The following is a 12,026-nucleotide window of genomic DNA, read 5'->3' as shown; positions in this document are numbered from 1 at the left end:
ACAGTTGAGTAATTTTTAGTTTTTTTTTTTCTTATTCCGAGTTGAGAATTGAATGTGAACTCTGTTTCTGGACGTGTTGTTTTTTTTTAAGTGTGGAAGACAAATAAACAATTTTCATTGGTGCCAACTCAGATGAGTAACCTTTACCCACCTTTGGTTGAAAGAATTGCAATATATAATACTTATATCATCATGTCAGTAATGTTTTGTTATTAAGCATTTTATTTTATAATTCCTAACACAATCAGTAATATTGACATTGTTATATCGTATATCATTTGTGGTGTGTTGGATTCGAACTCAAGATCTTTCACTTCGGGTTCTATGTTTAATAATGATTTTTTTGAAGAAAACGTTTAATAGTGATGTTTACCACTTTATCTAAAAAAAGGTACACAGTACTAATAAGAATAACTCAAACAAAAAAGTTTTCAAAATAATAGTAGTTTTTTTTTGTAATAGTTGGCATAGAAAACATTTAATTGCAAATTAATATCATACCATATTTATTTTAGATGATGTTTCACATATTTACCACATAAACTAAATAAATATGGGCCATTGTGGAGCGAGAAAAAATATTACTCCATTTTAAACGGTGTAAAAATTTGGATTTTCCATACCAATTTTGACATGAATTCTGCTCTTTACCCAAACAGTTTTGCTCACTCCTAAGGTAAAAATCGAAAATATCCATACGCAACTTAACTTGCGCTAGTGCATTCTGTACGTATGTTAAGTCACGTTACGTGACTTAACATGCGTCAGTGTATCACGAACGTGACTTAAGTCACGCCCAACTACAACACTAGTGCAAGTTAACATGAGTACGTTGGGTAGAAATTGATTTTATTCTATACTAATTCATTATTATTCGAAATTATAAAATAAATAAATTCGAAATTAATAAAATAAATGCAAAAATAGATACAAATAGTAAATTGAACTCTCATTTTATTAATACTATTCAAATATTACAATAAGCAATACAAATATTTTATTCCAATTAACTAACATACTTAATATTTATTTTGACCCTCTTCGGTATATGCCAATAGCTTTTGGTGGAAAATAGTGATTCATCCTGTTGGGGAAAACGACATCAAGACCCCTTGAGGTAAATTTATATTTGGTTCCTTTTATACCCCCATGATGATTCTTTTTACCCACGGTAAAAAGATTTTGGGAGTAAAAGGAAGCAAATCGAAATTTACCTCTGTTGGAAAATGACTCAAAAATGATGCATCCTGGAACTGTCAAAATCGGCGCCCGAACACTGTGCAATCGGGGCCCGATTTTGAGCTAATTCTGAAGGCCTGTGATACTGTAAAAATCGGCGCCCGAATGGTATAAATCGGGGCCCGATTTGTTGCGCTGCAGAAGTTAAAAAAACGGTTTTTTCATGGGCCGGTTCTGTTCCGTTTGGTTTTTTGAGGGATGCTTTCCACTATAAATATAAACCTTGTATCAGATGATTAGTAGGGTGTAGAAAAACAAGGTTTAGAAGCCAACAAACAAACTAGGGTTTATAGAGAAATTCTCTTGGCAACAACACTAGGGTTGGGATTGTTTTTGATTCACCTTGAACAAAGCACTATTAGGATTGAGTCTCTTGGTCACGGGAAGAGGCTGGGACTGAGGGTAGAGTTAGGTTTGAAGACTAATTCTTGTAACCTTCAAAATCTCTTTGTAAAGAAACTCATATCATTATAGTGGAACGGAGAGCTGCTCTCTCCCCCAGAGTAGGTCATCATTAGACCGAACTGGGTAAACAGATTCTTGTGTTCTTCTTCTTCTTCCTTTATCTCTTGCTGTTTATTTTGTTTGAATTATTTTTTTGCCATCCGCTTCAATTGATTGCTTGGTATTAATTTGCTCCACGCATCAGTTTTATTATTGGTGTGGTTTTCACAACGAATTCGCAACAATTGGCGCCCACCGTGGGGCAAAGGTCAAATCAATAACCAGGTATCATGGGTTCGAAGTGGGATATTGAAAAGTTTACCGGTAGTAACGACTTCGGGTTGTGGAAGGTAAAGATGAGGGCAATTCTAATTCAACAAAAGTGTGTTGAAGCATTGAAGGGAGAAGCACAGATGCCTGCGCATCTGACACCTGTTGAGAAGACGGAGATGAATGATAAAGCGGTCAGTGCTATCATTCTGTGTCTTGGTGATAAGGTGTTGAGAGAAGTATCAAGGGAGACTACTGCTGTGTCTATGTGGAATAAACTTGATTCATTGTACATGACCAAGTCCTTGGCACATAGACAATGTCTGAAACAACAACTCTACTTTTACCGAATGGTGGAGTCAAAACCTATAATGGAGCAACTGACGGAGTTCAATAAGATTATTGATGATTTGGCGAACATAGATGTAAATCTGGAAGATGAGGATAAAGCCTTACACCTACTGTGTGCTTTACCTAGGTCCTTTGAGAATTTCAAGGATACTATGCTTTATGGCAAAGAGGGCACTATCACTTTGGAGGAAGTTCAAGCAGCTTTGAGAACCAAAGAGTTGACCAAGTTCAAAGAGTTGAAGGTTGATGATAGTGGAGAAGGCTTGAATGTCTCAAGGGGGAGAAGTGAAAACAGAGGAAAGGGGAAAGGCAAGAATTCCAGATCAAAGTCTAGGTCAAAGGGTGGTGATAATAAAACAAAGTACAAATGTTTTATTTGTCACAACTATGGTCACTTCAAGAAGGATTGTCCGGAGAGAAAGGGCAATGGAAGTGGAGATTCATCCGTTCAGATTGCAAGTGAAGAGGAAGGTTATGAGAGTGCTGGAGCACTAACTGTGACAAGTTGGGAACCTGAAAAGGGCTGGGTCTTGGACTCTGGGTGCTCTTATCACATCTGTCCGAGAAAGGAGTACTTTGAAACTTTGGAGCTGAAAGAAGGTGGAGTTGTTCGCCTTGGTAGCAATAAGGCTTGCAAGATTCAAGGTATGGGTACTATCCGTCTCAAAATGTTTGATGACCGTGATTTCCTTTTGAAGGATGTGAGGTATATTCCTGAACTTAAGAGAAATTTAATATCTATAAGCATGTTTGATGGTCTAGGATATTGTACTAGAATTGAACGTGGTATGATGAGAATTTCTCATGGTGCATTAGTTATAGCTAAAGGGTCTAAAATACATGGTTTATATATTTTAGATGGTTCCACTGTTATAGGTCATGCATCGGTTGCTAGTGTAGACACTCTGGACATAACTAAACTGTGGCATTTGAGGTTAGGTCATGTCAGTGAGAGGGGTTTAGTTGAGCTAGCTAAACAAGGTTTGCTAGGGAATGAAAAATTGAACAAACTAGATTTCTGTGATAATTGCACATTAGGCAAACAACACAAGGTGAAGTTTGGGGTGGGTGTGCATAAATCTAGTAGGCCTTTTGAGTATGTTCATTCGGATCTTTGGGGTCCAGCATCAGTTAAAACTCATGGGGGAGGTTCATATTTCATGTCTATTATTGATGATTTTTCTAAAAGGGTATGGGTATACATTCTGAAGAATAAAAGTGACGCTTTTGAAAAATTTAAAGAATGGCATACACTTATAGAAAATCAGATTGGAACTAAACTGAAAGTGTTGAGAACTGACAATGGCCTGGAGTTTGTTTCAGAGCAGTTTAATGAGTTTTGCAGGAAACGAGGTATAAAGAGGCATAGAACCGTGGCATACACACCTCAACAGAATGGTCTTGCTGAAAGAATGAACAGGACCTTGTTGGAGCGTGTGAGGTGTATGTTGTTGGGAGCTGGACTGTCCAAAAGTTTCTGGGGAGAAGCTGTTAGTACTGCAGCATATTTGATTAACAGATGTCCATCAACAGGGATAGATCTTAAGACACCTATGGAGGTTTGGAGTGGGAGACCGGCAGACTACTCTAATTTGAAAGTTTTTGGAGCTTTAGCATTTGCTCATGTGAGACAGGACAAACTTGATGCTAGAGCTGTGAAGTGCATTTTCATGGGTTATCCTGAAGGTGTGAAAGATTACAGACTGTGGAAGATGGAACCTGGAGGATCAAAATTTATTATAAGCAGGGATGTTACTTTTGATGAGACCCGTATGGGGATGAAGTGCAAAGACCTGGATACAAGCTCAGAAACGGGGGTAGAGAAAATTCAGTTTGAGGTGGAGCCTACCACTGATGAAAGGGAAGGGGAGGATCAGACTCCAGTACCTGATGAGAGTGAAGGCCAAGAAACAATTGATCCTGACTATCAGCTAGCAAGAGATAGGCAAAGGAGAAAAATTAATCCACCTAATAGATACGGTTATGCTGACCTCATATGTTATGCTTTGAATGCAGCTGAAGAATTGCAAGACTCGGAACCAAAGAACTTCAGGGAAGCATTAGAAAGCAACGAAAGCAAGGATTGGTTGAAGGCAATGAATGAGGAAATGCTTTCATTGGAAAAGAACCAGACTTGGAAACTTGTTTCATTACCTAAGAATCAAAGGGTAGTGGGAAGCAAGTGGGTGTTTAAGAAGAAAGAAGGTATACCAGGGGTCGAAGCACCAAGGTATAAGGCAAGACTTGTAGCAAAGGGTTTTACTCAGGTGGAAGGGATTGATTACAATGATATCTTTTCACCGGTGGTAAAACATTGTTCTATAAGGGTACTTATGGCAATTGTTAACATGTATGATCTTGAGTTAGAACAAATGGATGTGAAGACCGCATTTCTACATGGAGAGTTGGAAGAAACTATCTATATGCAACAACCAGAAGGTTTCGTGGAAGATAATACAAAAGTGTGTTTGTTGAAGAAATCTTTGTATGGGTTGAAGCAAAGTCCAAGGCAGTGGTATCGTCGGTTTGATGAGTTCCTAGTAAAGGCTGGTTTTGTGAGAAGCAACTATGATAGTTGTGTTTACATGATGAGGAGAAATGAGAAAGTCATTCTCTACCTTCTCCTTTATGTAGATGATATTCTTATGGCAAGTTCTGACATGCAAGAGATTCAGAAGCTCAAGGAAAGATTGAATGATGAATTTGAGATGAAGGATCTTGGTAATGCAAAGAGGATACTTGGTATGGATATCATAAGGGACCGAAACAAAGGTGAGCTGTTCTTATCTCAGCAAGGTTACTTGAGGAAAGTGGTGGAGCGGTTCAGAATGAAAGATTCTAAAGTCGTTGGCACTCCTCTTGGCCATCACACAAAGTTGTCAATAAAGCAGTGTCCTCAATCCGATGAAGAGAAAAGCAAGATGGAGGGTACTCCCTATGCAAGTGGGGTTGGAAGCATCATGTATGGTATGGTTTGTAGTAGACCGGACTTATCTTATGCAATAAGTGTGATAAGTCGGTTTATGGCAAATCCGGGTCAAGTACACTGGCAAGCTTTGAAGTGGGTTCTGAGATATTTGAATGGGACTTTGAAAGGTGGTCTGAAGTATACAAGGTCACAACCAGGAAGGGATGCTTTGGAAGGATATGTGGATGCGGACTATGCAGGTAATGTAGACACTAGAAAATCTCTATCAGGTTTTGTGTTTACTTTGTTCGGTACAGCAGTAACTTGGAAGGCAAATCAACAATCAGTTGTAGCTCTTTCAACAACTCAAGCAGAGTACATAGCCCTTGTTGAAGGGGTCAAGGATAACAAAAGAGTCTAAACTAGGAGATTCTGAGCTAAAAAGACCTGTGCTGTATACATGCATCGCGGGGGAATTTTCATGTAGTGCCCAAGTTTGAGATCTTGCAAGAAAGAGAGTGCATGGACGGTGCTGATTCTCCCATAAATCTTAAAGAGCAAGTTTGCAATTGGTTTCCCAGGAAGGAGATACCCGATCATGAACTGTGCAATAATGTCATATCCAGGTTGCTGCAAGGTAACCATCATAGGAAACACTCATGTTAAAATTTCAAACTCCTATTGCTTTCGCCTCATTGCTTACGAGCAAAAGAAAAGTGTAGATTATAGGTGGCAGAAATATTGAATGGAGTTAGTACCTGGTTGGTAGTTGCTTGGATGACACCGATTGGGAGAGTTACAACAAAAGCTAAGCCAAAAGCAAAGAGCATGCCCCACCATGGAAGTTGCACATCCGTTTTCCAAACAAAAGCCATTACTAAAGATAGCGCCATGCTTCCAAATAATAAAATGAGGAACCACCATTCTGGTACTTGCTTATAAGCTTTCATGAGTCTACCATGCACATCAACTTTTACGTTACCCATTGCTGATTTACTCTGTCTCAATATGTCTCTGCATAAAGGAAACTATATCAGTATCACGAGTCTATGATTGTGATTCCTTAGTTAATACATGTATAAGAAATAAGTTTATTCTAAAGGCTTTGTGAGCAGCCTACCTGCCATGAAATAATGCTACATGAGTGAGGGTCGCCGTAAATCTTGCAAAACCTGATCCAATAGACAATGCGAAGAGAGGACTAAGGTATAACTTGCCATACTTGTTGTATGCATCAATGTTAAGATCATATTCCTTGGTTAAGATCTTTGTCGTGTCATACTTGTGTCCACTTGACGTGAACAACTGATTAGAGAATATAGGAAACTTCCTAGCATCAAAAGTGTTAAACCTCCAGTAACATACGGGTAGAATTATATAGATGAACATGATAAATCCAACCCCAACATTAACAATGGAAGTCCATGGTGCAACAAGGGGGCTTCCATGATAAGCTGAAATTCCAGCCCAATCAAGTGTGAATGCACCAATTCCAAGTCCATGGTAACCTGATCCAATTTGTTGTGCTGTGATATTATGTGGCCATGCGTAGCAAATCCATGAGAAGAATGTTAAGACGGTGAAAAGATAGCCGGGGAGTGCATAATACAAGAAGCTAACGCCCATGGCAATGAGGAAAAACTGCATCCTTGTAAAGCCTTTTGATGATTTATTCTCTTTTTCATGGAGTGCTCTGTAGCATAAGGTTAATGATGTAATCAAAATCATATTAGAGAATATAGTAATAAACAAGCAAAAAAGTAACCTTGACCAAGAAAATTAGTTTTCACTGTTGCATAAGTTCTTTTGGTTAAGATTCTATCCTTGCCTATTTGTTGTCAATTATACAGCCAAAGAAACATTAGAGAATATTTTCTTTCAATGTTGATATATCTTTGTCAAAGAGAATCTTAATTCTTACATCAACCGAACAACACAGCTTGTGATATGTGCCTTTCAGTAGTGAAGATGCGCTTAGTCCACGACATATTTACAACTTTCAATTTGGTATAATGGCTGTTGTGGCCACTAAGGTTAAACCAAGTGTTTTTTTCTATAGCATATTTCAAGCTAGTAATTACTAGTCAATCACAAACTTGATTGGCTTTATCTTTTATTGATTTAACAACTCCATACAAGTTCTTTTTGATTTTTGCAGTAACAATACTAATACCCTTGAGTTTATAAATAAGAGAGTATAGAAGTACACAAGTAAATTTCTGAATTTTTGTTTCTTTATGCAATATATCATATGTATATGTATTCATTCATTTTGTAAATTGGCTAATGAATATTGGATAAATATTAGTAAGATGAGTGGCACCGACACTTCATTTCATATTGAAGACGTGTCTTGACACACCAAGACAATGAAATGTGTGGTTACATTCAATTACTTTTATTATCTCGTATTATTATCAATGTCCACGTATTAGTGTCTTTGTGTTGGTGCTTACTTTTAGAAATCACCAAAGGGTTATTGAAGTAAATAAATCTATACCAATTGAATAAAACGTAATATGGAAGAAAAGGGGAAAAGAATGAACCTAAAGAGAGAGACTTGTGCAAGGTTTGATGGCCACCACATTTCAACAGGGTCCACCAGATACCTCCTCAGAATCCCAGCCCATCCATAGCCCAATATCTGCAACTCAATTTACAACATTAAATTAAAATGAAATTTTAGTTAACAACTATATAAAGCAGATTGATCACAGAATATTTTAAAAAAGAAAGATAAGCAAAAATATATATTCCAAATTAAATTCAACTCATCTTCCACACTTTTTCGTCATCAACCAAAACAAAAAAACAATAGAACAAATTCCAGATAGACTTGCAGATAACAAAACAAAAACTACAGACCAAATTTTTTTCAACACTGAACATAAAGTACACTAGACGTAGACTAGACGACCACGTTCAACCTTCACGGGTCTCAAAGACAAATTTCATCACCATCATTTAATAACCATTAACATATGTAGTACTAAGTTATATCAATATTATTTGATTTTGGATTATACACCCAAACATAAACAATTGCCTGCAATTATATATTCTGCATCGTCAGTTTAATAATAATCTAACAATTATCTTTGCGTTTTAATTTAACATAAAAATAAAATAATTCTCACGATTGGACTGTCGTGTAGATGTTTTATATAATAAACAAGTAAATCAAGGAAAAGAGAATTATTTCCTTGTCCAAAAATCTTTGACCAAAAAAACTACTTTGCACTAAATCTTTTCCTCTAAATTAAAAGATAATAAAATGAAATGAATAAATGTTTTTGACCAAATAGAATTAAAGAAAAAAAGAACCTGAGTGGTTAAGACGATGAATAGAGCAAGGAGAAAACTGAGAGATTGTTTGTAATAAGCTTTCATAATAGTAATAGCACCAATGGAGTAAGCATCACCACCACCTTGAGAAACACCACAGTTAGCAAAAATAGTGATAATAACATGCTCCTTCATATTAAACGGACCAGGATTCAACGTGAAACGCCACCCAAAAAAGTTAAACTCTTTCGTGGGAAGAGTGGCGGCCATGAATTTTCCAATTGGAAGAACAGCGATTTGCATAAGAATAGCAGAAATGGTTAGTGGTTGAGTTCTGAAAGTGAAGAAAGTGTTGAGAAAGATGAGAATGATGCAAGAAGTAATTCCCAGAAACCATGAACGGAAAGTCATGACTGGAATAGAAGGGTCGTCGGTTTCAGGGACGACGAGAGCTACTTCTTCAATTGGACATCTGTCGTCTGGGGGAACACCGTTTGCTGCTTTTTCAGTGTCTGGAGTTGGATTCTTTGGCGCCATTGAAGATAAGAGAAGAGAAGAGAAGAGTGAAATGAGAGAATGTGAGAGTGAAAGAAAGAAAGAAAGTTTCTCTCTCTTTCTCTCTCACAATCACAACAAATTGTGAGAAAATTCTTGTTCTGTCAAATGACAGGTTGGAATGGGAGAGTGTACTTGTTGATTCACAATGCGTCCTCTCAGCGGTGTTTGTTTATAAAAGCCTCAAGCCTCAAGGGCTTTCATTTGAAATCTCCAAAATGTCCCTTATTAATACCGATAAACACTAAATAAATCCTCCTCCTTTTTAGTACGTACTATCTAAAACAATCATACTCTTTCAATGTTTCGAAATTACAGTCCTTGACATGACATGACATGTCACATGGTCTTCAACAACAAATTTTTTATTTTGAAATATACGCTGGAGTCGACCACTTCACATAAATTAATACATAACATTGATCGTTGCTATTTTTTAAGTATTTATTGTAAAAAATTATTAAAATTTATTTTAAAATATTTATCGAGATAAATCAAACGTCTTACCTGCTAAAATTCATATTTATATAAAGTTAAAAAATATGGTCAAAATACGTTATACGAATAGTTTACATTCTAAAAATACGACATGTATATGATCAAAATAAGTTATATTAATAATGCATATATTTACAAATTCATTTTTGTGAGATTATCTCTGTTAAGAGAGACATTGCACAACATATACATGGATGATGTTCAAATGTTGATACCAAACTTTTTTATTTTAAGGTGAATTTCTACCCAGTTGAAAAAAGTATATATTTGCACATTCATAGAAAAATAGAGATTATTTTGAATTATGTAGAATTATGAGAAAAAAACTTCATTAATGCAATTGAAGAGGCGAAGTCAAAAAGAGAAAATGAAGGAAAAATTGTTAGCCAGCAATTAATTTCAATTGAAGGGTGTTCCGGCGTGTGAGTACAAGTGGTCAGAACAGTATAACACACTTCTCCTTCCATTTTCCGTCGTGCGTAGCTGCCACGTCACACGGTGGGACTGACATGGCAGAAGCTCGCGTCAACTCATGGAACCGTTATAATGCCACGTCGATACGATGGAGCCAACTTTCATGTTCTCCGAATCAAATTTTCAGTTTAATTCACGCGCATACACATGGACGGACCACAAATAAATCACTTGCAATTAATCCTGCATATTTTGTTTACATTTTGACTTTTAACACTTTTGGTCAACAACAAAAATAAAGTACTACTCCCTCCGTCCCGGAATAACTGACCCATTTTTTAAAAAAAAGTGTCCCAAAATAACTGACTCATTTTAATTTTCAATACAACTTTCATCATTTCCAATACAATATAACACTAAATAATACTACTTTTATCATTCCCAATACAATATATTCCACTTTCTCCTTTATTTATACACTTTTCTTAATCTGTGTGAAAAACTAAAGTAGGTCAATTAAACCGGGACGGAGGGAGTATCTCCATCTCAAATTATCAGAAAAAAAATATTTTTACACTTATTAAGAAAATTAAAATATTGTAATTTATAGTATAGTTTTTTGTGTTATCTTTGGAATAAGTTTTATAGAAGACTTAACTACACTTTTGGTCCTCGTGTTTTGGCCTACTCACGAAACTGGTCCTGCCCTTTTAAAACAGAACAAAATTGTCCTTCAATTATCATTTTTGTTGCATTTTTTGTCCTACCCCCCATATTATTCTCCAAAAACGCAGAGAAATAACAGTTTTAGACCTACCCCTATGCTCAACCATGAAATAAACAAGGAATAAAACATGTGGTACAAAGAATCCACTTTATTCAACACACTAACCAAAAAAAACCCTAATATCTAAGATATGTTTCAAATTAGGGTTTTTTTTTTTGTTAATGTGCTGAATAGAGTAGATTCCTTGTACCCACATACTTTATTCCTTGTTGATTTCATGGTTGAGCATAGGGGTAGGTCTAAAACTGCCATTTCTCTGCGTTTCTGGAGTTTGAAAATAGGAGGTAGGACGAAAAATGCAACAAAAATGATAATTGAAGGACGATTTTATTCTGTTTTAAAAGGGCGGGACCAGTTTCGTTAGTAGGTCAAAACACGAGGACCAAAAGTGTAATTAAGCCTTTATAGAAAGATGTAAAAACAATTTTTATTGGTTATTAGTTATAGAGAAAATGAAAGGGAGAGCATAATGAATGCAAATTGCATTTTATTTCTCTTTGGAAAAGATGATTTTTTGAAAAAACATAATTAAATATGATAAAAGTTAGTCTTTTTTGCTTATAATTTGAGACAAAGAAAATGAGTTTTTTTGCTTATAATTTGGGACGGAGGGAGTACTTGAAAAATCTTAATGTGAAGTTCAAGGAAATTAAAATGTCAATGTAGTTTGTGAATTAAAAAAGATCTTGTTAGTGTAGTTTGTGAATTAAAAAAGATCATGTTAAAGTGTACTCTCTCCGTTACTAATTACTTCGTTCCGTAATAGATGACATATTTGATAATGTGTAATATTGATTTAATATACTTTGATCACATTTTTTTTACTAATATACAAAGATAAATAATATCATATAAGTTAAAAATATTAAAAATATTCATCGAGACGAATCAACAACATATAATATCATATAAGATGTCGTTGGATTGGTCTCGATGAATATATTTTAAATATTAAATTTTCATAATTTTTTTTAATAAAGAATTGAAGATATAAAAGATAAAAAATATGCATTGGTACGTGTGACGCAGTCAACTATGTCACTTAATATGGGACGGGGGGAGTACAAGTAAATTTGATTTTTTAGGTTCATTCAATTAATAATGTATGTGGTCCATATTATGAACCACATACATCATTAATTGAATGAATCTTAAACGTAAAATTTGCTTATAATAAGAACCTGAGGGAGTATCTGGAAGACTCTTTTAAGTATTTCTAAAGAAGAAATTATTCTTTAAAAAAAATAAATATTTCAAATTCAAATTCAATAAATG

General features: G+C 35.5%; 1 protein-coding gene across 1 annotated transcript; it reads right to left on the bottom strand.

The window, feature by feature from the left end:
• Positions 1-937: 937 nt before the first annotated feature.
• On the bottom strand, positions 938-9,199 carry LOC146903558 (oligopeptide transporter 3-like). Its single transcript, XM_085732903.1, has 5 exons — positions 8,537-9,199; positions 7,759-7,856; positions 6,333-6,905; positions 5,971-6,226; positions 938-5,842 (listed from the first exon to the last, which is right to left on the bottom strand). Exons 1-5 carry the CDS (start codon positions 9,032-9,034, stop codon positions 5,630-5,632), a joined length of 1,638 nt encoding a protein of 545 aa, XP_085589029.1. The 5' UTR covers positions 9,035-9,199; the 3' UTR covers positions 938-5,629.
• Between the last annotated feature and the right edge of the window lie 2,827 nt (positions 9,200-12,026).

This window comes from Medicago sativa, chromosome 8 (assembly GCF_051527215.1).
Source record: "Medicago sativa cultivar Bolivia chromosome 8, Bolivia_mono, whole genome shotgun sequence".
NCBI lineage: Eukaryota > Viridiplantae > Streptophyta > Magnoliopsida > Fabales > Fabaceae > Medicago > Medicago sativa.
This window is presented reverse-complemented; position numbering and strand designations above follow the sequence as displayed.